Source organism: Dermacentor silvarum, chromosome 1 (assembly GCF_013339745.2).
Source record: "Dermacentor silvarum isolate Dsil-2018 chromosome 1, BIME_Dsil_1.4, whole genome shotgun sequence".
NCBI classification, from domain to species: domain Eukaryota; kingdom Metazoa; phylum Arthropoda; class Arachnida; order Ixodida; family Ixodidae; genus Dermacentor; species Dermacentor silvarum.
Window position 1 is genome coordinate 141,520,948 of NC_051154.1, and position 25,632 is coordinate 141,546,579.

General features: G+C 44.5%; 1 protein-coding gene across 1 annotated transcript in view; it reads right to left on the reverse strand.

Annotated features, from left to right (window-relative positions):
- LOC119436152 (alcohol dehydrogenase [acceptor]) overlaps nt 1–25,632 on the reverse strand; it is a 76,744-nt gene that overhangs the window by 6,176 nt on the left and 44,936 nt on the right. The window contains exons 10-11 of the mRNA XM_037702913.2: nt 17,637–17,865; nt 13,887–14,018 (exon numbers count right to left, since the gene is read on the reverse strand). Coding sequence (XP_037558841.2) covers nt 13,892–14,018; nt 17,637–17,865 — 356 coding nt within the window. The 3' untranslated portion in view covers nt 13,887–13,891. The remainder of the gene's footprint in view (nt 1–13,886; nt 14,019–17,636; nt 17,866–25,632) is intronic.

A 25,632-nucleotide genomic window follows, 5' to 3' on the forward strand; every position in this document is an offset into this window, starting at 1 on the left:
TTTCATCCAAAATCGTGTTTTTTTTTCTTCCTGACGTAGGATTGGAAATGTTTTAATTTTGTTTACGCAGTTGGGTTAAGTCATGTCTTGTGAAGCGTATAACAAATTTGTGTATGTATCTAGTGCTGCTGTAAGTTGGTAAAAACTGTCACTTTTGAGCGGGGAAGTAAGCCTGGCAGAACTCAGTGGGGATGTGTCTCGCGCTTGCTGACTGAGTGGCCGAGTTTAGGTGAGGTTTTGCAGACGCATGTGGTGAACGAGAAACTGCTGCGGACCTTTCTGAGGCATCTAGACTCTCACCTGGACATTGAGCTACGTTGGAAAACATCACAGTGTTTCGGGCTCAAGATGGCTGTGCGACAACCTACGACGCCTGCAAGCATCGACCTGCGTCATCCCTCTGGCCAGCGGATGCCGTCCCCTGCCCATCGGGATCTCTTTCAGTGGCGGGGCAGTCTGCTACGATTCCCTTAGAGCTGCGATGACCGGACCACGTGTGGGGAATTCCGATTCACCCAGAGCGACCATGCTCGGAGCACGTGCAAATGCATGGTGATCGGCGTGCCTAACGATCTCGCTCTTCAACATGAATAGACGTGTCAGTCGCGAGGGTCAGAGACAAAACCTGTCGTCCAGCCCTCAACCTTGCTCCCCCGCCGAGGATGTTCAACCGGCTCCGGTCGCCTACCATTTCTGCTAACCTTGCTCCCCAGCAGAGGATGTTCACCCGGCTCCGGTCGCCTACCATTTATGCTAACCTATGGATTGCCCTAGCCTGCAGTAGGGGAGGAGGAAGAAAGTGCCCGGATGGTGAAGGGTATAAGAAGGCCAGCCAGCAGCCACGTGGAGGACACTTTTGCTTTGCCCTAGCGTGCAGATGCATCCAAGCTGAGCTTTTCTTGTACGTTGTTATTTGGAGCACACCGCTCACCCGTAACCATGTATTAAACGTCCGTTATTTCTTCTTACGTCGCCTCGACTTCCCTACCAGACCCTCTCCGATGGTCAACCTGTTTCGAGCTCCAAGCAGACGCTGTTGAAGGAACCTCCAAACCTCGGCCCGTAACAGTACTAAACGACATGGGGAAAGAGAGCCCATACGTATATGCAGAAAAACTAGCACACGACAATACGGAGCTGTGAACAGAACCACGAATGCGACTCCTGTAATACCTATATACATATATATATATATATACGTATGTATATAGGTATTATACAAATTATATATATATATATGTATATATATATAGGTATTATACAAATTTTGATTTTATACATCGCAGAATGTTTGCTGTGAAAAGCAGGAACGAACAATCGTCGGTGCTCTTTGTGACCTTCTGCGAAATTCGAAGCGTGACGTAAATAAGTACCTCAGAGTAATTCAGGTTTCCGTGAAGGAGCTCATACAAAAACAGAAAGTCTGCGCGAATACGTCGACAGGTAAGAGACAGTAGTGAGGATAAAGTCCAAGTGCTACAAGATTGACCAATGCCAGTGCAGAAAATATTGAGGTAAATTGCTACAATTGTTTTCTGAACTCTTTCTAGTCTATCACTGTGGGATTTGGAATTCCATTCCACACCACCGATGAGTATTCGAGTTAGGGAAGACGTATAGCCTGATACAGCTTAAGGAAAGGAGTAGGGGATTTGAATACATGTGAAAGGCGGCAAACATAACCTAGAGAGCGCAGACCACGCATAGCAATATGTTCAGTATGAGATGAAAAGCTTAGCGAAGCATTAAAGAGTACACAGAGATCATTGACCTCAGCTATCCTATTCAGTGGCAAAGAGCCCACAGAAAAAGAAAAAAAAACAGAATACTTTATCTTTTGCTGGTAAAGGTCATAATTCTAGTCTTAGTAGCGCTGAGGCTGAGACCATTATTTTTGGACCGTTCTGCAAACCGGATAACGAAAAAAAAAACCATCGTTGACCAATACCAAGAACAGGAGTGGTCCTAATACGTATCCTTGAGTGACACCCCTGGTGGCCTTGTACACAAAAGATGACTGCTCATTGACGCTAGCATAGCAGGACCTCTCCAAAAGATATCTGCGAAGGAAAGCAACAACTGAAAGCATGAACACCATGCTTCAGCTGATTAGATGGCTGACCACATGAAAAGCTTTGCTGATGTCGCAGTACACGGCATCCACTTGCCCTCTCTGGAATACTGGCGCAGAGACCTGCGTCATGAAGTTCGCAAGAGTGGTGACCCTTGAGCGACCACAGAGAAATTCGTGTTGGTTTAGGGTTAACACACTATTTCCTCTAGAAGACACTATGGTGTGAAGAGCAAGCTCAAATCTCTTGGGTGTGGCACTGAGGAGTAAAATCGACCTGTAGTCCCAGACATCTGTTTTGAAACCAGTCTTAAATACAGGAAAAACACGAGCAGTTTCTCCAATGCGTTTAAAGGTGGAAGAACTTAGAGTTATTAAATATATATGTAAATACCGGCGCAAATATGTTGCCGTAAGGTTCTAAAATGGCCGAGGAAATTCCATCTGGACCACAAGACATTTGGGGTTTCAAACGTCGGATGCATTCATGGATGAGCTTCGCATCGAACAGCACTGTACTACATCGTAACAGAAGTCTGCTGCTGACAGGTACTATCATTGAAATCAGAAGCCTTATATGTTGAAAAAACATGAGCATCAAAACAGTTTACAACCGCTGAGACTTCTACACCATTTGAGTCAAGCTGGCGAAAAGGCTCCCCGCGTTTAGTGGAGCCATTCCGCATATATTTCCAAATATCAGCTGGCTGATCAGAGGCGCCCTTTTCCAGGAATGCTATATACGAATCGTGATCTCGCTTCTAGAGACGTTTGCAAAGAGCTCTAAAAAGGCGAAATCACTGCTCCCAGTCATTATCTCGCGAGCGTTTAGCTTTTCTGTGCGCACGATCTTTATGCTTCAAGTATTTATCAGTTCAAACAAGAATCAATGAGGACACTTTGAGCACTTAGGCACGCACTGGGGGATATATCTCCGTATAGCATCAATGATAAGCTTCGTGATTTGGCGAGCCTGCTGTTCAGCATCCACTATGCCAGTAACCTCAGACCAATCGGCGTTGGAAAAGAAGTAGGATGACTAACGTAGTCACCCCGTTTGAAAGCAAAGTGAGGGCATCTGGTGAAACCGGTGGAGGTGCTGTGTCTAAGGGCAGCCACAACGCCAATTATTTCTAGTGGCGGATGAAACTTGTTGGGACGCACAAGAGGAATGTGAGAACGGGACACTTTTAGATCCTGCGCATTCATAAGGCACAAGTCTAACATGTTACCCCAGCAGTTCGTGATGGAGTTATGCTGGTAAATGAAATTAAAGGCTAGGAAGTCTAACAATAAGCCGCATTTGTTCTCTATGTAGCGATTGCTGTGAGATGTACGCATGCACCCGGTGTGTTAAAATCGCCTAGGACAAGTAAGCTCCATTTACTGTGGGAGGATATTGGGCATTCAGTTGATGCAATGTCTTCATGAAAGATTACAGGAGATACATTTGGCGGTACACAATCAAATCAAATCAAATCGTTTTTTATTTTTTCCAAAATACACATTGGAAATGGATGCTAGGGCAAAAAGCTGGTTAAAACAGATTGACGAGGCCCTAGCAACCGTGATGTGGCAGTAGTTTCCACATGTCCCATTTCGTCGTTAACAATGAACGTAAAAGCATATTCTAAAGGATAACAAAAAAGTTGAATATTTTACAAAGTATTATAGTAATTACACAATAGTGAACATATGTCAGTAAAGCAGACAATGATGACGCAGCTATCGATAAAAATAAATTAAAAAAGAAAGCAGAACAAAACGATAAGAAAGGATATGTTTTTACAAGGTACTCTCATTACACAACAGTGAAGTTACACAATAATATAAGTAAAGCAAACAAGGATAACAAATAACATTCAGATTACACCAGGAATACTAGTAGTTGAACCACAGGGAACAGAAAAAGAAATTGTCAGAGGAAATGCGCATCAGTAAAATGTTGTTTTAGTTCGCTTTAAGTGTAATGATTAATGTCGGTATACTTATTTAATATAAAGGGTAAGTTGTTTTCCAACGATCAATGTCGGTATACTTATTTAATATAAAGGGTAAGTTGTGTTCCAACATCTGCTATTTATAATTTGTGCGGAAGCTTGGGAGGAACCATGTAGGATCACTTCTAGTGTTAACGCGCTTATTGTGAAATTGTAGTGATGCGAGTCTTGTTGGAAATTCCCGAAATGCAGTAAATGAGAAGCGGAATGAGCGTAAAATGCGTAATTCATACATACATGTGACAGGAACAATACTGTATGTGTGGAAAGCATATTCTGTATGCGAGAGGTAGGGGACATTCGCTATGCAACCAACTACCCTCTTTTGAAGTGTTAGAATCTTGGGGATGTTGGTAGTAGTAGTCGTTGCCCATACTAAATTGCAGTAAGTAAGATGTGATTCGAACAGTGCATCGTATATATGAACTTTAATGTGAACAGGAAGAAAAGCGCGACAGCATGATATCAGCCCTGGTGCAGATGAAAGCTTCTTGCAAATATTATTAATATAAGTGTCCCAGCAAAATGTGACACCAAGTATCTTAAATTCATCACCTAATTATATTTTTTGTCCACCGTGCATGATAGCGCTGTTTGAATTAGGAAGTTTGTTTTTTGCGCAGAACAACACAGCTTTAGTTTTTTGCGTATTAATTTGTAGCCCATTAGACCGAGACCAAGAGAGTAGCCGGTTAAGTTATTAACATTTTACTGTCAAGTCATCTGCGCTCGGTCCAGAAAGTAGCACAGTAACGTCATCCGCGTATATAATGAAATGTGTTGCTGTATCGGTATTGACAATATCATTAATAAAGGCGTTAAACACCAAAGGTCCCAATCCGCTGCCCTGCGAGACCCCACTTAACACTTGAAGGAAAGAAGATTGCGCACCGCCAATGCATACTGACTGGCTTCTGTTACTTAGCTAAGATTTAAACAGCTCAAGAGCGTTACCACGAATTGCATAGGAAGATAATTTATTTAATAAAATGTCATGAGTGAAGCAGTCAAATGCTTTACTGAAATCTACCAAAAGGCCCAATGTGTAAAAGTTATTTTGAATGTTTTTTTAACATATGTTCTTTAATTACCAATAGGGCATTTTCTGTTAATCTACCTTTCCTAAATCCAAAGAGAGCGTGAGATAATATATTTTTTGATCAAGAAATTTAGCTACGCAAGCACAAATTATTTTTTCAAGGCCCTTAGAAAAAAAGGTATAATACTTATCGGTCTGTAATTTGTAACCTGATTTTTCTCACCCCCCTTGTAAAGAACTGAGACTCTGCTTTTCTTCATAGCCTGAGGGAAAACACCTGACGAAAGAACCAAATTGAATATATGCACTAACTCAGGTACGAGGAATTCTAGAACGTACTTAACGGGCTTAATTTGAAGATTGTCTGCACCTAGGGCTCTGCTGTTATTTAAGTTCATGAATGTGCTATAAACTTCAAAACTGTCAGTTGGTACCAGGAACAGACTGTCAACAGAGTTAGAGGTCAAACCTCACAGCACAGATAGAGGACAAACTGTGTTTGATATTGCCGATTTAACAAAATGCTTATTGAAGTAGTCAGCTAGTGATCTGCAGGCTAGCTCTTGGCCATCGTGAAAAACTTTATCAGGCAAGGCATTGCATCGTCGTCGACCTAAAACTTCGTTAATCGTTTTCCATGCAGCATCTGGATGTCTCATATTAATGTGGGAGAAAATTTCGTGATAGTATGATGACTTTGCCCGTCTAAGTTCAGCATTTAGTTTATTTCTTATTTTCTTAAAATCGTTGAGGACCTATAGTACTCGAGTGCGCAGAAACTTGTGGTAAAGATTTTTTTTTATCATGCCAATATGGATGCGTGTTACCCACGGTTTTCTCGCTTTCTTTGATCGCGTTAACTTGCGGAATGGAAAACGCTTTGCGTAGATTTGCACAAATGCCGTAATGAATTCAGAGTACGCGTCGTCCGCATTGGTTTTATCTAATACGCTAGACCAGTCGTACGTGAAGACGTCCCGCAAAAATGTTTCAAACGCTTCATTCAATATATGCTGATAAATCAAACCCTCCTGCGGTGGGCAATTCAAGTCGTCTGTCCCAGATGCGTAAAACATGAAAACCTGACAGTGGTCACTAATGTCGGAAGAAATAGTACCGACATGTGAAATAACTGTTTCTGAATTTGTAATGATAAGATCTAATGCAGACGAAGTAGACACAGTGATGCGTGTTGGTGTTGTGACATGGTTTACGAAGCCGGTGGAAAGGATTGTGTTTGTAAATGTAATGGCCGCACTACTAGATTCTAAGATGTTAATGTTCATGTCACCAGCACATATAAGACGATAGTTGTTTGTATGAATATAATCTAGAAACTGTTCGAAAAAATCTAGAAATCGCCATACATTTCCGTTTGGTGGGCGATAGACTCCACATATTATTTCAAGCTGGCTTCGCAACACTACTATTTCAAAGTCATTCGTTATTTTGCTATATTCATGGACGAGTTCGTGATTGCGATGGTTTTGTACATATATTGCGACACCACCAATACGCCGACTGGGACTATTTATGAAATAATTATTGTAACCGTCAAGTTGAAGCACAGTGCAATCATCAGAATACCACGTTTCAGACAAGTTTAATGAATTAAACCTGAAAGATAATGCGTTGAGGAATGCAGTGATGATATTGTTTTTATAAGGGGCGGAACGAGCGTTTAGGTGTAGAACTGACCTGTATGATAGCTCGTGAAACTGAAGGGATTCGGGGAGAGCAACTGTGTGGTACTGCATGCTAGAGGCCTACCGCTATTCGCTGCTGTTAAACTTTGTTAAGTCGTGCTCTCTGTTGATGGGTATTGGAGCAGAAGTGTCTGTCTTCTTGGCGAAAATTTGATCTTTGTATGTCCACACTGACTTCCAGTGATGTTCGTGCTTTTTCCTAATGGCCATTCCAAGCAGTCTTTTTTTAGCAGGACAGATGTGTTCATTCATAAAGATTGGTGCTTGACTGCTGAATCCGATGTTCGAGTTATTCAACCGTGCTTTTCTTGCCTTTTTCAGTGCAAGATCCCGCTTGGCAGGAGATTTGAACTGCACGACAATGTTAGTTTTGTTAGAGTCACGGGTAGGTACACGATGGCAAACCTTGATATCTGACTAAGAAATTGGCTTAGTGATAGCATCCCCTATCTTGGAGACGATGTCTATGACGTTATCATTTTCCTTTCTTTCAACACCCTGAATTTCAACGTTTTTGTTCCTGGAGTACTGTTCCATCTGAACCATTTGTGTCTCAAGATCCCCTGTTCGGTTTTCTTGTTTGTTGCACCTATCCTGAAGCGCCTCATTTTCTTTCTTCAATTAAGCTTTCTTTGTGATTTAATCATCCAATCGTTTCTTCAAGTTCTCAACTTATGTGTGTGCAAATTCGATACCTTGCGTCATGTCTCGTTGCTCAGTTCTCAATTCACGAATTTCTCTTCTGAGATCCCTTTCAACTGTATCTTTTAATGTATTTAGCGTGTCCTCCTTCAGCTTAAGAAATTCACTCCTAAAATCTTCCTTGAATGTTACAAAGTCCTTTGCCATGTCTTTCGACATGTCTTTCACAAATGCAAGACACAATGACACTTAATAAAAGTTGAATTTTGGCAGTAGCGACGACCACGAGCACAAGAAAAGCGTTAAAAATGACGTGGTTAAAGGAACTGACCTGTAGTAAAATTGCAGAATGATTAGACGATGCTGACGGCACGTCGTCGCCACTGCCAAGTGAAAGAGCCCGTAGCGCGGTGCGTCCTCATGTAGTCTTCGGTGACGTAACGCGCTGATCGCAGGAACTGTCGACCGGCACGCCACCCTTTTACAGCGTTGACACGTGCCTTGCTGGTGTATTCCAAGTGCTAAAGTCGCAGCCGCACTAGTAGAAATCTGACGTCTTTGGAGCGCAGGATGGCCAACGAATGTATTAAAGGCATCTGATGGATGTAGCACCCAAATGCGTTATAAGTAATCCAAATGAACCATTCGATGTGCGATGATAAAAGGATCCAATTAGCAATTTCTCGCTACGTTCTAGGCTGATTTCAACCCATATCGATTCTTGTATGGTTTCAATATCCGTGCACCAAACGCATATCAAGGAGTTCAAAACACCAATCAATACACCACCGCCTTTTCGCTTGGGTCCACTCAATTCTCGGTCACTGCCGAAGACATTGTATTGAGGTGTGAAAGAATTCGAAGATTGTAAGTCACTGCGCAGCCAAATTTCGGCAATTACAATTACAGGAAAAGAGGAAGAAAGATCTTTGACGTATAATTCACGGGATTTAATATGAAGGCCGCAAGCGTCTCGATAGAAAATGTCCACATTACACGGCACTTTGAATGTGAGGGAATTTATCTGAAGGATGCAGCGTGTAGTAGTGAAGCACCCCAGGGAGTGTCTTGAGGAGGTAGCCAATTGTCCACATTGATCGATCATTCGGGCGCTGGAACGCTTCATCGTCGACGGCTATGTAAAAAGACGAATACGAGTCGTATTTTGTCTTAAGCTGCCGGCAAGAGAGGGCAGATATGTGCACAGATTCAAGGTGTTTCGTGTAGTGGGCAGATGTTGTATCGGGGCTTAGCTTCGAGATGAAGATGGCCTTTGGTCGCTGCGATCGTTTAGCTATAGACAAAAGTCCTCGTCATCAGGGCTCCAGTTGGTGCAGAACTTTTTATTGCGATAGCAATTATATGGACACTCCAAACGCATTTCTGCCGTCGACATGAGGTTCCGTATAAAGTCAAACGGCGATGAAATCGTCGCCGCGCGCCGTACGCTGTGTGTGCTAGTGAAAGCGTACGAGGGTGAGCGGGCAATCGCGGCTTACTGTAGCGCACGTGAGGGAGAAAGGCAGGCCAGAAGCGCGCGGTCTTCTTTCGCGCGCGAGGCACGGGGGCGAGGCGATGGAGAGGGAGGGGGTGTGCGTGCTCCGTCGGCTGCTGCTCACAGCGTGGCCACGCGAGTGCCGTATCTCGAAAGCGATCTGCGATGTGGGCGCAGTGCACGCCCGCGCGGGCCTCATCTTCAACGCGATCTTCGATGGGGACAAAGTGCATGCGCCGAGTGCCGGTAGCTTCGTATGCTCTGTGCTTTCGACGTTTGGCTCGCGTTGAAGCAAGACGAGAGACAGCGCGAAGGTCAATTTGCCCGCTGCTGCTGGCGCGCTTTCTCAGTCTGGCGTTTTCACAGCGAGTTTCCGCTGTCATCGAGCGAGATGAGTTCAAGTGACACCATGCTTGTCTATTTAGTTAGTAAGCGAATGTTCATAACTTTTCTCGGCCAATTAAACTACTATCCTTGCTTCGTATAGCTCTCTACCAATTTGCATTCGCAATCGATGCTGCTTCTTTCGGGCGAAACTGCGACTTTTTTTCCTTTTTTTCTTTTTAGCATTCTCATCCGTCTCGGTAGCTTTTCCTGCTGAGGAAATGAAAGCAGGCGGAAAACCACACCAAGTTCTTCATCTGCTTGTTGATGGTATCGAGATGACGGCTTGGTGGAAGCAAAGTATCATCAATCAATCATTTATTTATTTACTGTGCTCAGGAACAACCATAAGGTCTGAGTGCTGGTGCACGCATCCACAAAAAAACTACCAAAAAAAAACAAGAAAACTGCAATTCAACTGCAAACTGGAACTGCAAACTGGAATATCAGCAAGAACAACCACTAAAAACAATTTTAAAAAGAACAGTATATATATATATATATATATTGTGGGAATTATGAAGGTTCATATTTCCCCGCGTCCTTACGCGCGCCACGGAAGTGAGGAGAGCAGACACCTTTTTCCCTCTTCCCGTTCGGGGAGGCAAACGGCTTTTCGTGCGGTGGCGCGATCCTCTTGGAAACCGGTTGCAAACGCAGCGGTGACGTGTACGCGGAGCCCCGCGCTCATTGGACCGAGCCCAGAACGAGGCGGGGCGGTCGCGGCCGGCGCGACCGGCGCACGCCGGAGAAAGAGGAGACGACTGCGAGCCGCGACGAAGGACGGAGCTCAGGTAACCATCTTGTTCCCTTTCTTTGTCGTGCCCTACCTCGTTCGACCACTATCGACCACGACAAACGTCGAGGTCGACTCTACAGCCTGCTTCCACGCGAATTCCCATGGAGCAATAAACCCTTTTTATACTTGTTACACTATCGTGTGTTGTCGTGTTTCTGCCTGTCTTTGTACCGCCGAACCCCGGTAGTACAAGGCAAGCACACGGGAGTTGGCCGTCAAGCCTAAGCCTTACGACAAAGGCGGCTTGAGAGAACCCGGAGACTACAATATATACAAGGTGCAAGGTGAACACAAAAGAAAAAGGAGGAGAAGGGCACTTGAACAATGTCTGAAACTATAACACAGCATTGCAAAGCTCCGAAAAGAACAATGACAGCGAGTTGTGAAATATGTCGAGATCATGAAAATAATCGTTATAAAGACTCAATATTCTGTGGACGGTTGAGCGTTGGTGATGACAGGCAGGAACATGGAAGAGTCTATGCTCTCTGGTGATCTTGCGCGGAATACGAAACATGATACGACTGAGGAGTTCGAGGCAGGTGCGGATACCGTGAAGGAGTTTGAAAAGAAACAGCAGGTCAGCGCGATTAGGTCGGCAGCGAAGGGCAATGACAATAATCTAACAGTGCTTTGGCGAGGACGGACACTGCCAGGGAACTACTTCTGCTTGAGCGCAAAAAGTCACAAGCTTTCTGGAGTTCAAGTGCCCTCAAGTGCCGATTGCATAAGCTTGACCCCTTGCTACGGCTACAACTGCCATCTAGCCTTTCCCGCGGCGAAACGACCTTGCTGTGCCGCTTGTGGCTGGGAGTGGCGTTCACCAACGCTTACACTTATCGTATGGGAGTGGCCGAGAGCCCGATGTGCGACTCCTGTTGGTACGAGGAAACCATCGAGCACCTATTTAGTACGTTCGATTCGCCTGCACCGCCTGAAGCAGTTCACGAGGTGCTGCACCCTGCCATTTGTTTCCGCGGTGCAGCAATGGCGCCCGCTGAACCATACCATTCGTTTCAAAAGGTGCAGGAAAGGTGCAGGGCTGGTTCACGATTTTGCTGCACCCACTCCACTGTCGGTGCCACCTTGGTGCAGGCGTACAGGTATCAAGTAGCAGCACAGCATACGACACAGCACACGGGAGCAAGCGTCGTTAAAACCCCGCTTATGCACGTCTGATGCATCTACGCAAGTGTGGTGTGTATTTATGCCCCAGAAGCCGATCATACCTGCAATTCAGGACCTCTCAAACTTACGCACTCCATGCACATTAGTCGGATATAACATAACGGCTGCACCACGTCGGCACATTAGCATTCGTTTCGAGTGTCGCGCTGTGCCTGCACCGCAGAAATCGAGCTGCACAATTTCTGAACTTCTCGTGAACCGCCATGAACTGGTTCACAGTGGTGCAGGCGAATCGAACAGACCAATTGTGTACCTGGACTCGCTACGACATACAGCGCCTCTCTCTCAGGACAACTTTAAACCAATTGGACTCGAGACCGTTCTCTGAGTCAAAGATACTCGGACCGTGGCTACACCCGTCACTGGCACAAAAAGCGATTCGGGCACTAGTTAACTACTTGAAGTGTACCGGTTTAAGAGACCACTTATAGTGCCCCTGTGCATCATCCCACGTGTACTCTTTCCCTCTCTCTATTCCCCCTTTCCCTTACCCCTAGTGTAGGGTATCAAACCGCACACTTGTCTGGTTGACCTCCCTGTCTTTCCTTTCTTTGCTCTCTTTCTCTGCTAGAACAAGGTGTAATGTCCGTGTTGGCAAAGCGGTGATGATATATGCTTAGACATTTTTTTTCTGGACCCCATCTATAATGTCATTGTTGGATCTAGAAATGCCATTCCAGACGACCGACGCGTATTCGAGTTGAGGAAGACATCGTTGTGTACAACTTGCGGAACAAAGTAGGAGAATTGTATTCTCGGGATAGTATGCAAACAGAGCCAAGAGAGCGAATACCCCGCATTGCAACGCGTTTAGTGTGAGCTGAAAAGTGTAAGATTGAATCAAAATGTACACCGAGGTCATTGATCTCATATACCTTGCATATTGGTACAGAATCTACAGAATAAGAAAAAGAAACGCTTGCTGTTTTGCGTGGGAAAGTAGCGACGTTGGTCTTAGCAGCAATCAAGGTGAGGTTATTATCTTTGTACCATTGAGAAAAAGAAAACAGGTCAATCTGCAGGATACGGCAGTCATCAGCAGTATGAATTTCCCTTAAAATCTTGATGTCATCAGCATATCGAAGGAATGAAGAATTCCGAATAGCGGAAAGAACGTGATTAATAATAATTGAAACGAGTAGTGGCCCTAATGCTGATCCTTGAGGGACGCCGGTAGTTCGCATGTAAAAAGAAGCGGTTTGGTCATTGACGTTAACATGACATGATCTATCAATACGATAACTGCGCACGAAATTGACAACTGACGAGTAAACACCAAAGTGCGTAAGCTTGATCAGAAGCAGTGAGTGGCTGACAACGTCAAAAGCGATGGCGGCTCAATCTCGCACGCGCAAGGGAGGGAAAGCGGAGAGGAAGCGCGCCGTCTTCCGTCGCGCAAGACGCCGGGGGAGGGGATGGAGGAGGGGGCGTTCTACTCTGCCTGCTGCTGTATATGGCGCGGCCACGCGGGCCTTATTTTGCAAGCAATCTGCGATGGGGCCAGAGTGCGCCGAGTTCTTATAGCTTCGCGTGCGCTGTGTTTTCGCTGCTTAGTTCTCGTTGAAGCGAGAGGCAGCACGAAGGTCAAGTCGCTCGCTGCCGCCGCGCTTCCTCACTCCAGCGTTTTGACAGCGAGTTACCGCGGTCATCGAGTGAGATGTGTCCATGTTTGCTTGTGCGCGCGTGATACCATGCGTGTTAATGTAGTTAGTAAGCGAATGCTTACACGTTTATACGGCCGATAAAACTATTGTCCTTGCTTTTTCATCAAAAAACACAGCACTAGATGTAGGAACCGTCATGTGCTGTTGTTGACTGACAACAGCGTTGTAAGCTGAAGATTTATAGAACGATGACGAATTGGCAGAAAAACATCCCGCGATTGACTGGACTTCTACTCCGCTAGAGTCAAGCAGGCGAGAACACTCTCCATGTTAGCTAGAGCGTTTGCGGATATACTTCCAAAATTCCTCCGGCCGGTTTGGATCCACGCTAATTTCCAAGAATACTATATATGAGTCGTGATCCCGCTTATAGAGGGTTTGTAGCGAGTCCTAAAAACCTGGATTTTCGGTGCGCGCGATCTTTATACTTTAGGGCAATTATAAGTTCAGATGAGAATCAGTGGGGATATTTAGAGCGTTTAGGTCGTCTGTACTGGGGGAATATATTGCGCATACTGCTCAAAACAAGCTCCGTAAACTGAACTAATGGCCCATCAACATTGGCTTCGTCTGTAACAATAATAATAGCAATAATAATAATAGTAATAATAATGTTTATTTCGCAACAATAATGTTGCGAGAAAAGATCACGCAAAAAGCTGTAGGCCTATACATGCAGCTTGAGGGGCCCTGGCCTCTTCGTATACACATGATGTAACAACGTACAGCGGTAGTTTATAGGCAATACAAATGCAAATAAGAAAACAGGTGAAACAGGTGTGGCAATTGTGAAAATAGGCAATAAACACAAACAAACAAGAGGCTGCAAAATGTAAAGAGCGTCAACAAAAACATGTGTGCATGGGAACTATAGAAATATATTTATCTCGTCACTGACCTGTTTTAAGAGCTGCTTATAATTTCGGCGGCTCGCTCTGCTAGCAGCATCACAACAGAATGTGGCGTACTTGACAATGCAAATGGTATGACCGAAGCATCGACGACACGTAATCTCTCCATGCCTCTGACCCTGTAACAGAATTGGCAGATTAATCTTGACGGGTAAGGCTATAACCGTAGCTTTGCGGCCACAGTTGAAGTCTTAGTTCAATGAAAAATTTCACCTAGGAAACAAGTTCAACGTTTCGCCCAGGTAGTGACTCAAATTGGCCTCAGTATAACCTCTTGTCTTATTAGCAAAACATCAACAGTGAGCTGTGAAAATAAACTGGCGTACGCCATGCACTATTATTGCGAGAACAATTATATGGACGCTCCAGGCACATTTCTGCCGTAGCCGTGATGTTCGGTATAAAATCCAAGGGCGATAACATCGTCGCCGCGCCCCGTATTCTGCATGTGGGAGGGACAGCGTGCGAGGGTGAGCCGACGATAGTGGCTCAATCTCGCGCGCGCAAGGAAGGAAAGCGGGGAGGGAGCACGCTGTCTTCCGTCGCGCGCAAGATTCCGGGTGGAGGGGAGTGAGGGGGTGGGCGTTCAACTCCGGCTGTGTATGGTGCGGCTGCGCGGGCCTCATCGTGAAAGAGATGTGCGATGGGGAAAAAGAGCGCCGAGTGCTGATAGCTTCGTGTGCCATGTGTTCTCGCCGCTAAGTTCACGGTGAAAGCAAGAGGCAGCACGAAGGTCAAGTCGATCGCTGCTGCCACTACGCTTCCTCACTCCAGCGTTTTGAGAGCGAGTGTGCGTGCTCATTAAGTGAGATGTGTTCATGTTTTCTTGTGAGCACGTGACACCATGCTTGTTAATTTAGTTAGTAAGCGAATGCTTGCAACCTTATACGGCCGATAAAACTATCCTTACTTCATATAGCTGTCTACTAATTTGCTATCGCAATCGATGCTTCTCCTTGCGGGCGAAAGTGCAACTTTTTTCAATATTTTCTTTATTTCACTGAAATATTTTTTTCCTTTTTATTATTTTCTGTCTGTGCATGTCAAAGCGGAGTGACATCGGTCAAAATGAACAGAATGCCATTTAACACATTCGCTCTGAGACTACATTGTGAATTTTATCATTTCCTCATAATGACAAAACTGGGGTCGAATTCACAGAGGTTTTCGTTCATAAGAGCTGTCTGCCATTGGCTGGCCGCCTTCGGTAATAGTATGCCTGACATTGGAATTGCTGGCATCTCATTTTACGAAGAGTTCTGGTATAAGAACTTTGTGTATATGAGCACTGGTGCAAGACTATAATTAAAATTCAACAGCGCTTAGGTATCCCTACGTGGATGAACGTGAAAGTATTGCGACGTCTCTCCAATGACGCCTCGGCCTCGTTCGCGTGCTTGCGTGGACGTCCAAAGGTGCCGGGTGCGGCTACTGACTGAGAAGTCGAAGTCGAAGGTTCGCCCATCAGAGTGCACGACAGAACTCACCAAAATCACCACACCGATTGGCAACGCCGCGACGCCCGGCGCTATATATAGATAGGCCACACAGTTGCCGCTTTCCGTCAACTGCAGTTTATGCAACCGTAATATTAGACAGTTTTAGTTTAGCGTTTGCAACCAAACGTAAACGCATTACGTACGTAAAGAAATAGCGTCGTCCTCACTGCGCATGCTCCGAACGTTATTGGGTTGCTCTGGTTTACGTGTGCTATGATAACGTCATTCATATTTAAAACAGCGCAAAAAAAAAAACACGGACAAGAGAGAACACAGGACAAGCGCTGACTGTCAACAACCCCTTTATTGAAGCCTGCGCAAATATTTACAATTCCCAACGGGCAGAAAGAGAAAAAAGAGGAAAGGGAGGCGAGTCATCGTCAGGTAACTCCTGCTGCGCGTGCGTCAAAATCATTAAAAAATACAAATTTAGCAATACACATAGTGGACAAAGGCCAAACTGATTAACTCCCGAGGAACTTAAGTTCCTTATCGCAAAGAGCTATAGAAGGGGCACTTACACAGGTGGCTCCTAACTGACACATTGAAAAGGCCTCAAAGATTTCCCTGGCCATCTGATGGCTGTACCTTCTCAACACCCGTGTGTTATCTAGGAGTGGTGAACAGCCACACTTTGCACAATGAACAGCCAGATTACTGCCAGTCTTAATCTTGACACAGTACGCATGCTCACGCAAACGACCATTAATACAACGTCCCGTTTGCCCCATGTAAGTGCAGCCACAAGAGGTGGGAATGGAATGGATTGGTAGTGCAATCTACAGGCCTGGCGACATGTTGCTTATTGCACAGGGATGAGTGCGGCAGGTGAAAGCAAGTGAGTGCGGGAAACATGCCGATGAATATGATCAGAGGATAACGAGGACTCTGAAGTCAGTGCGGACTGCTTTGACTCCAGATGGCACTAAAGCACCGGCGTCTTGTGTACATCGTTTTCGTCATGCGAGAATACGGAGTCACGCTCAACAAATCCGTCAAAAAACGTTGTAATCACCCAAGTTGTCAAGCGCTGAAAGTCATTAGGAAATTTCATACAGTTCAGACTCGAACTTCCTCTGCGCTCGAAGACAGCCCCATCAGAAGATACCTGAGTGGCGACATAAACCGCGTTGCTCTGGTATGGCTGTGATCGCGGGAGTTGCGCGAGAACAGCCGGAAAGTGGCCGCACGTGCTCTACTTGGAGTAAATGCGAACTCGCCCCGGATCACCTATAAAGGGTCTCAAGCTGAACATTTCCAGCTGCTTTTTCTCTGGCTCAGTGTCTCACCCCTCATAACGCACCAAGATTTCCTACTCTCGCTGTGTCTCGTAAACTCTGCTGGGAAGCATCCAGGAGTGCGGGATTGCATTCGGAATGTCTCGCTCAAAGAAGTCTATGATCTCTCGTGTCCAGACGCTTTCTTCTTTGTGTTGCAGCCTTTAAAACCGCAAAGCTAACGAAAAGGTCTAAACCTTCTCTTTTTTGTGCTCGTTGTTTGTCTTCTCTTATTTCTTATATTAAAGTGACCTACATTATAGCGAAAAAATAATTTCCCACTACCATTATTTTAAAGGTCTGCGTTAATTCATTTCGTGAGAACAGGTTGTTTATCACGGGAGCAAACGAAGGCCAAAGTTCCCCCTTTTTTTTAAGTTTAGCGCCGAAACCTAAGCGAAGGTATATATACATCAGTGTGACGGCATGAATTTAAAACTAGTTCCTCGCATTTGGGCCACTTTGGCGCAGGAAACGTTCTCAAAGCTCCCGGGTTTGAGTTTTCCCTCCATTTAGAATGCGATGGGGTGCTTGTTTATCAATGAACGTTTAAATTGATTAAACAAGAGCTGTCTAAATCTATGCCTTCGTGCCTAGCTGATGCGGAAATTTGAGCGCTGCGTCGCCACCCATATTTCGCTTTTATTGTTTCTTCCGGCTTACTGAGCCTGCTAACACGTAAAAATAGCCATTTCGCTATTGAAGAAATACGATTTTCCAATAAATCTTAACGCAATATTTCTCTCTAATGTTTAGTTACCAATGCATATGTCCTGTCGATCGCAGCAAGTCGGATGACTAGGCGTACAATAAGAAATGTCCCTGATTTCTCAAGAACCCGGAGGGCGTTCAGGACTTCCACATCAAAAATATTTGACTTCGCTTCTGCACGATGCAAAATAGGTAATTGAGACAAGTGATACGGCAACGTCACCTGACCGTTAAAAAGCTCGAACCATACCTGAAGTGGCCATCAACCACCGCTGACGGGTCCGACGAGTCACCCATGGCTGCCGTTCCCACCGGATGGTGGAGGGATCCCGCTGCAGCTCGAGCCCAGCACTCTAGAAAATCGCTGTTATCTGCGGATACCTCCAAATGATTGCAGTAGTGGAGTTTAGGTAAATGCGCCGATGCTCCCAGGTGATACATGGCCTTGTCGGACACCAACGCGAGAGCTGTTTTCATTGCTGCGAGGAGTAAAGAATCTATGATCACCAGAAGAGCAAAGCCAAACGGTGCTTTCGATATGACTTCGTTAACAATGTTTAATGCGCGAATAAACACACACCACGCAAGTTGACGTCGACAAGACGAGCTTAACGATCGGCGCCGAAGATTTCTTATGAAGATACCAGATTTACTTTGAAATTTGGCCCCGATGGTCACATCGGCGCTTTTCTGTCACTGAAAAAATTGCCGCACAGAATTGTTTCTGCTCCTTTACGTACTCTTTTTGCGATAAGAAATATTTGTTTGCTATTATGGGCAAATTGCTATCTTGGCTTTGTCGTACCGTATACTTTCCGGCTATCTAACCTGACCAAACATATAGGCCGACCCTGAAGGTAGTACAGTCTAAAAATCCGTAGAACCCATCTCACGATGACTGTCGATGGTAATGCACGAGCATTGAATCAATATAGCGACACAAGATATTGCCGCCATCTTATGTATGTTATGTATGATGCGTGCACTGTAGCGGCACTCCCACTTTTGTGCTTGCCTAAGAACACTCGGCGCCATCTGGCGGTACCGCCGCGAAGCCTGTGCTTGGCCTCTAAAATGCTTGGCGTGCCGGTGCGTGCGAACTCTGAGAAACGCGTCATGTGGCAGACAGGCTCCTCTCTCACGCTTCTTTCTGGAAACGCTGCGCCATCTAGTTACGCTGCCGAGAAGTACACGAGTGGCCTCCGAGACGAGAAGCCGGGTGCGCCGGTGCGTGCGAACGGTGAGAATTGTCCCCTCGCTTGCCGCACACCCAGTGGCACATACACAGTGACCCAATAAGTTGGCGAGAGGTTCATTGAAGAGCGGTACATATCCAGTCTGTTCATGGCGCAGCTCGCTAAAGCGTTGGCGTGAATGAGGTTCGCTGAAAAGGGGCACTTACCCAGCGCATTTGTGGCGCAGCCTGCAAAAGCGTCGGGTTGCCGTCCTTGAGGAACGCGTTGAGAAGGGATCTTTTTCCTCACTGTAGAGCGGCACACTCCCAGTAACCCAAGTTGGCATCAAAGAGTTTCATTGAATACCAGCACAGACCGAGTGGCACATACCCAGTGCTCCAAGTAGGCGTCAAAGAGTTTCATTGGACAACAGTACTTATATATATATATATATATATATATATATATATATATATATATATATAATTTGAAGAGAGAAAGAGTGAAATTAGTCAAGAGGAAACAGGCCAACCTAGAGGCAGTAAGGGTAAAAGCAGACCAATTCAGGCTGGTGCTCGCAAACAAATGTACAGCTTTAGAAAAGGAAGATAAAGAAAACATAGAGGTCATGAATGAAACCGTAACTAGGTTGATCTCAGAAGCAGCAACAATACCAGGAATCTGGGACATCGCCGAACAGCGCCTCTAGCGGCCGCCTCTGAAAACATGCGCATTTTCTATGGGAGAGCGTCGTTTTTCCCAAATAACTAATCATAGAAGCCATCTTTCAAAATATTACCGTGGAAATAGGCTCTAGGAGCTTAGCCCGACATCTCATGCAAGCGGTACCATTACTTACGACAGAAAACCCGTTCCAAATTGCGGGCGAAGTTCGAAGTATGGGAGTCTATGGAGAATGCCAAATTTTGGAGGCTTTTTTTGCCAGTAAAAAGCAATTTGCGATGAGCATATTGCATCGATCGACGTATTATTGGGCATTTATCAACTTCAATGACTCGGCTTTCAGCTAGTTGCAGCAGAAACTCTTGAAATGGCAAAAAAGTCGTTCCAAAATCGCAGTTTTCATAACAAGGTCGCAGAATTTATTGTGGTACGTATACAAGCCCAGTTTTTGCCTCCGGCAGCGCTCAAACCGATAGCCGAGCGTTTCGCGCGACCACCGATTAGGATCGCTAATACCACCATTGGCAGTTCGCAGGTTCGAAGCCAGCGGCGCCGCTATTTTTTTTTTTTTATCACTTTGTCGCTGCTTAGTTTGGCCGTTTCCCGCCAGATGGCATATTCCGAAACGCAGGTCATTTAGTTGCGGTTCTTCTTTCGTTTCTTTCTACTGTACCAACGTCTGCCTAAAAAAAAAAATAGCTGGCTGGTTTCGTGAACATGCGAACGTGCTTCCAAACTTCTTTTGCACTTTAGGTGTAATGTATTTTAGACAATAAACCCAACTTTGTATTTTCAAAGTTGATTTCTTTCTTAAGGCAAACATTTATGAAGACATTACTACGAAATATTTTTGCCTATTCAGATATGTCATGGAAAGGCGTGTTTGTGCGACTTTTGTTCAGCCTGAAACGTTCCACAAGAATAAATAGCTTCCCGTGAGTGCAATTAAAAGACGCAGAAGTAGAAAACTTGGCTGCAGCCCCAGACGTAGTATTCTTACAAAGGAATACAGAAGCTATTTGACTGAGTATATTTGCATTATATCAAAGCAGAATTTTTGCGTACCGGATCTTCGGTGCAAATGAAGGCTGTCCGAATTATTTCACAAGCTTTTTTGCTTAGTACAAACCAATACCTCGAAACATAAACATTCTATCCTCAATATGCAGCGCACGTGTCTTATCATTTGAACCATTCCCATATACCTTCACGAAATTCCCGAAATACTAAAGGTCTTCATATCCTTTTACCACGACGTACGCAGAAGAGTATTGGAAATAATGCGAAAAGACACCGGGGCGTGTTAATGTAGTTTGTCGTGTAAAAATAGAGAACTATTCCAATCACAGACCACACCCTTTTTGAGTTATGCCCACAAAGCGTTGCAAGAAGACATTTTTTTCGGCTAGAATCACCAAAGTTACTATGACATTCTGCTGTTCTGTTCTTAACTAACTCTATTGCTGAATCAGATCGCAGCACCATGATATAATTACTGGTACAATTCTTCAGTAATTGTGTAAGAATTTTCTCCTACGCTAAATTTAACGTGTTTGGACAATTGAAGAAACATAAGAAAGGACAGTGAGGCTTGCAGAAATGTTCCCTTATTAGAATAGTTTATCACCCATATCGGTACGGTGGTATTGTCATGATCACTCCAGCGTCCACGGACACCATTTATCACTTTACTGCCTGTAAAAAAATACAAAAGTGTCGTTCCTTGTGCGTGAGTAGCATAATCGCAGCTGATCCTTTCATATGGGCCCACTAAGCTACACCTTCCCTTTTCTGCCATGGTGTCACCAAGAGATGTCAATTTCACCCTTGAATTTCTCCCTTTCAGTTTGCTAGAAAGTATAGGGACGTACACACGACGAACAGGCGAAGTCTTGAAGTAGTCCTGAGATTTGAGTAAAATTTCATAGGCAATGTTATTATCCTTTATTTGTTTACATATTTATTACACCTGATTGGTGATAATAATGACGTGCTACATAATAGTTCAGTTCTTCTACTTAATAAGTCATGTCTGAGTCTGCTGTCCTGAAAATTAACCAGGTGTAAGCACTGCATGACGTTGGCTGGAAGGCCATTCATTAAAAAAAATTATGTGCAGAATAAAGAAAATGCAGGTGTTCAATCGCACAGTCGCCGCCAAAAGTTTACGCGGCCGAGGTTCTGCGAATAAGTTCATTTTCAACGCAGCTAACCCGCAGCCAGTAAAACTATGTAAAACTTTTGTTTTCTTTACTCTAGACCAGTATACGCTGTAAATCCGAATACTACGATGCGTGACTAAGGCGTAGAAATATAAATATTTTTTCACCTTCCGGGGTACGAAAGCTTGTGACGCTGACTATACGTTCTGAAGGCGAGGTTGCTTTTTAGCTTATTCGTGATGACAAGCGCCGAGCTCTTGGTGATGGGATATTGGAGCGTAGAATTGAAGAACTTGTGCAAGCTCAGGCGACTTCACGACGCAAACATAGCGATTAGGGGACGTCGAAGGCTTGCCTCGCCGCCGCCTCACTGGCATGCTGGGTCGCCCAGGTTTGGTCGTCGAGGGCGGAGCTCCGCAGAGCCTCACGCAACCTCGACGAGAGGGTCGTGGTGTGAATGTGAGTGTACTGCGCTGGGCACTCCCACAGCACATGCGGAAGCGTAGCCGGGTGAGTGCCACAGCACCGGCAGTTGGGTGTACTGTAGACTTCAGGGAATATAAGGTGGAGGCGAGCGAGTGAAGGGTACGTATTTGTTTGTAGCAGACGCAGGGTGGTAGCCTGCGCCCAGCTTAATTTGGGGTGAGGTGGGGGGAAAGATCGGCACAGCATGCGTTTAGTTTATTAACACTGATGATAGATGAATAGTCAGAGTAAATGAATGTTACTGTCTAATTCTGGCCAGACTCGAGTGTAATGCATACGTTCTAGATCACTGTAGGTTCCATACTAATACCATACTACGCATTCCTATTCGAATTTTGGCCTGTCTTAAGCCTACCGAGTCTTAAGTAATCAAAATAGGTAAGAAATTGCTTCTTGGGATGTAGCCGGGGCCATGGTAGATGTGATTAGTAATGCGCTATATGTGAGTAGGCTGACTGGGGTTATTACATGAAGTGCGCCAACGTACCTACGTAAAGCCATGGTGGAAATTATGTAGCCCTTTATTGTAAATATATTGAAGTCATCTGAGAGTGTCTCTGGTAAAAAGTTATAAGTTTATTAATATGAGGACTGATTAGCCTTCTGTTAAGCTACCCGCCGTGGTTGCTCAGTGGCTATGGTGTTGGGCTGCTGAGCACGAGGTCGCGGGATCGAATCCCGGCCACGGCGGCCGCATTTCGATGGGGGCGAAATGCGAAAACACCCGTGTACTTAGATTTAGGTGCACGTTAAAGAACCCCAGGTGGTCCAAATTTCCGGAGTCCCCCACTACGGCGTGCCTCATAATCAGAACTGGTTTTGGCACGTAAAACCCCATAATTTTTTTCTTCTGTTAAGCTGTTAGGAAAAATGCCATGTATGAAGTGCTATTGTGGTTAAAATTACAACGTTATCAGCGCTTCCAAAAGAAAGTGACTGTACAAGTCCATTTTTCTCGGGCGTTCATGTCACCTAGGTACCACCGCCTGACCCAAGACCTTTATGTTTTAAAATCTGCCCCGATGACGTAAGTTACGTTGTGGAAAAAAATAAATACCGTTTATAAAGTATGAACCATAACAGCTTTCCGACAAAGCGCAGTACGTTGCCGCAAGTCGTCATTTGTGATAACGATAAGAGCGACAGCCCGTCGTTAAAAATGACTTGTCACTCCCCTGTTTTTCTTTTTTGCTCAAGGATGCAACTAACCCGTACAAGGGTAATCCCTCCCTTCGCATGATGCTTGCGACCTTTCTGGTTCTGGACAAGCGCGTTGTTTGTGTATATTTCAGGCGCTTGGCATCGAAAGGCTTAAACCTTTAAACAGCGAAAGGCTGTCACAGTCCCTTCGGTAGCTGCACGGAAAGCGCGGACAATCAGTCTACTTTCAGCACACGCGCTCTCAACCAAGACATATTTGCGAGAAAGGGGCTCCTATATTACCCATAGCGAGAAATGTATCCACAAATTACACCTCATTATCCCGATGTGTTTATGAGCCGCACTCTGGGCCTGTATTCCGTGCTATGACAAAAAATATAGTTTGTGCAGTGTCAGTAGCTTAAACATAAAACAGGAAACTGAAGTCATCACATCAACTATCATATATCATAAATTGAAAGAAATAAAACTGAAACTGTACTTCATAATACTCGCACTGCAAACTTTTATGCATGTGATTCATTTCAATTTCCTATCTGCTCCAGGGTAGAAATATGCTGTTCAGTTGGTAAACACAGATTATTTTGCAAAATTTGCTAAGAATTTTTGCCTATAACATATGTTCCTATTGGTCATGCACATTTCTATCTATCAAATATATGGTCGAAACATCACAAAGTCGAATTGTGAATCATTTAAAAGTTAAACTGGCTTCTCCACATAGGGGAAATGCCATAGGAATTTGAGAATGTAATAATCCACAATCATTTGGTTGCATAAACTTCCTGGCTATAGGCATGTAATGAAAAGCTCAAATGTATTACACGGCTTTGTCTTTTCGCAGCAATTTCATTCACTGCATTTATAAAGCAATGTACGTCTTTTTTTTATTTTAGCGCGTGAGTCCAAAAACACATAGCAAATTATTTACCAAAGCGATATAAGTTTCAAAAGCTTGTTAATTAGGTTGTCATTTGAGCAAATAAAACGAGAGAGTTTCATGCACAGACAAAATAAGCGGCTAAGAGGAACAACTAACTAGTTATTTCAGAAGAATAACTGAGTTTAGCTACGTAGTGTTAAACTATGTAGCTTTAAATAATGCGCATATTTTATACACCGCCGGATAGGGGTCATTGGAGATCGCTGGGCGAGGCCTTCGTCCTGCCATGGACATAAATATATGATGATGATGATGAAACATTGCCGGAGGTGACCACCTCTCATCCAAGAAATATTTTTTACAGTTTAATAATTTTTTATTTGCGCCGTCAGCACTCGAAGGCATTACGGAAGGAAGTGGGTTGAGCAGAGAAAACAAACAATGCAATTATTAACAAGTAACTTTCTAATCATATAATTTTAGCTGATGGTACGTGCAAAACTTCAGTGCGCACGACGACGGCAGCTTTATAATTATACCATATTACCTGACCTTACAAAGAATTTAAAAGGAACATAGTATTTAACAGATTACACAACGTACGCTAGTTGATGTTGCATGAAACTTGCGTTTATTTGTACTCTTTATGATTTCTTTGGGGAGGCGATACCATTCAAGGGCTGTGTGAGGCCAGAAAGAGCTGAAGGAAGTTAATGTGACTAAATCTGATACGTATTTTGTACAGCTGATCAATACGATGCCATATATATGGTGACGGAGATACAGTCGTACGCGGATATATCAAGCCAACTTATAACGAATTATTCTGTATATCGAAAAGCTGTAAAATCCCCTTGAAAATTCCATGCAAATGTATCGGGCTGGTGCACGCGTATAAAGAACGCTCGTTCACCAGCACATTCGATATATCGTACGCGGCACCACGCAGAAGACCTCATAGTGCACTCCTTTGTACACCTTGAGGTATTCTGGCACCTGGAAGTGGAGAAGAGATAGTGCAGTCAGTTGAGCCCCGTCAGGCTGTTCAGCTAGCCCTCATGCTACCTCGGACGTCAACATTCCTTCTATCCGATTTTGGAGGCGTCGTAGTGTGGGTTGAGTGCCTATTCACGAGTTTATTACCCGCAAGCGATGGCCGCTACAAGTGTAAAGAAAGAATCAGCTTCGACTTTTCAATGAAGTTGAAAGTGAACCAGCATTTTATTTTTGCGGGTAAATAAAGTGTGCTTGCTTTTTCCCCCCATGTTGCGTGCAGTAAGTTAGCGGCTCTCAGATGCACTAACCGGTAAGCCACCTGAGGGCCTATTATTTTATATACCGAATTACCTATATAACGAACTTCTTGTGATCCCCTTCAGATTCGATATATCCGGGTTCGACTGTATCAGTTTACGGGTTACAAATTCAACTTTAGCTTTATTTGGGGTTAGAGTAGCTATTCGATCAAAAGTTGAACATATAAAACGAGTGGAGTAAATTTGAGTTCTAATGAGGTAATAAATACAATGGAATTTCACACATTGGATGTATACTCAAATTTTGTTCCTATTAGTGTTTTCTATAGTAACATGAGAGAGGATGTTGATATTATAAGTGTACAGGAGCCAATAACCCAACGTTCGATCCGCAGTGTTACTAATGTCGATATGCCAGGTAAGATTAGCGGTAATAGGT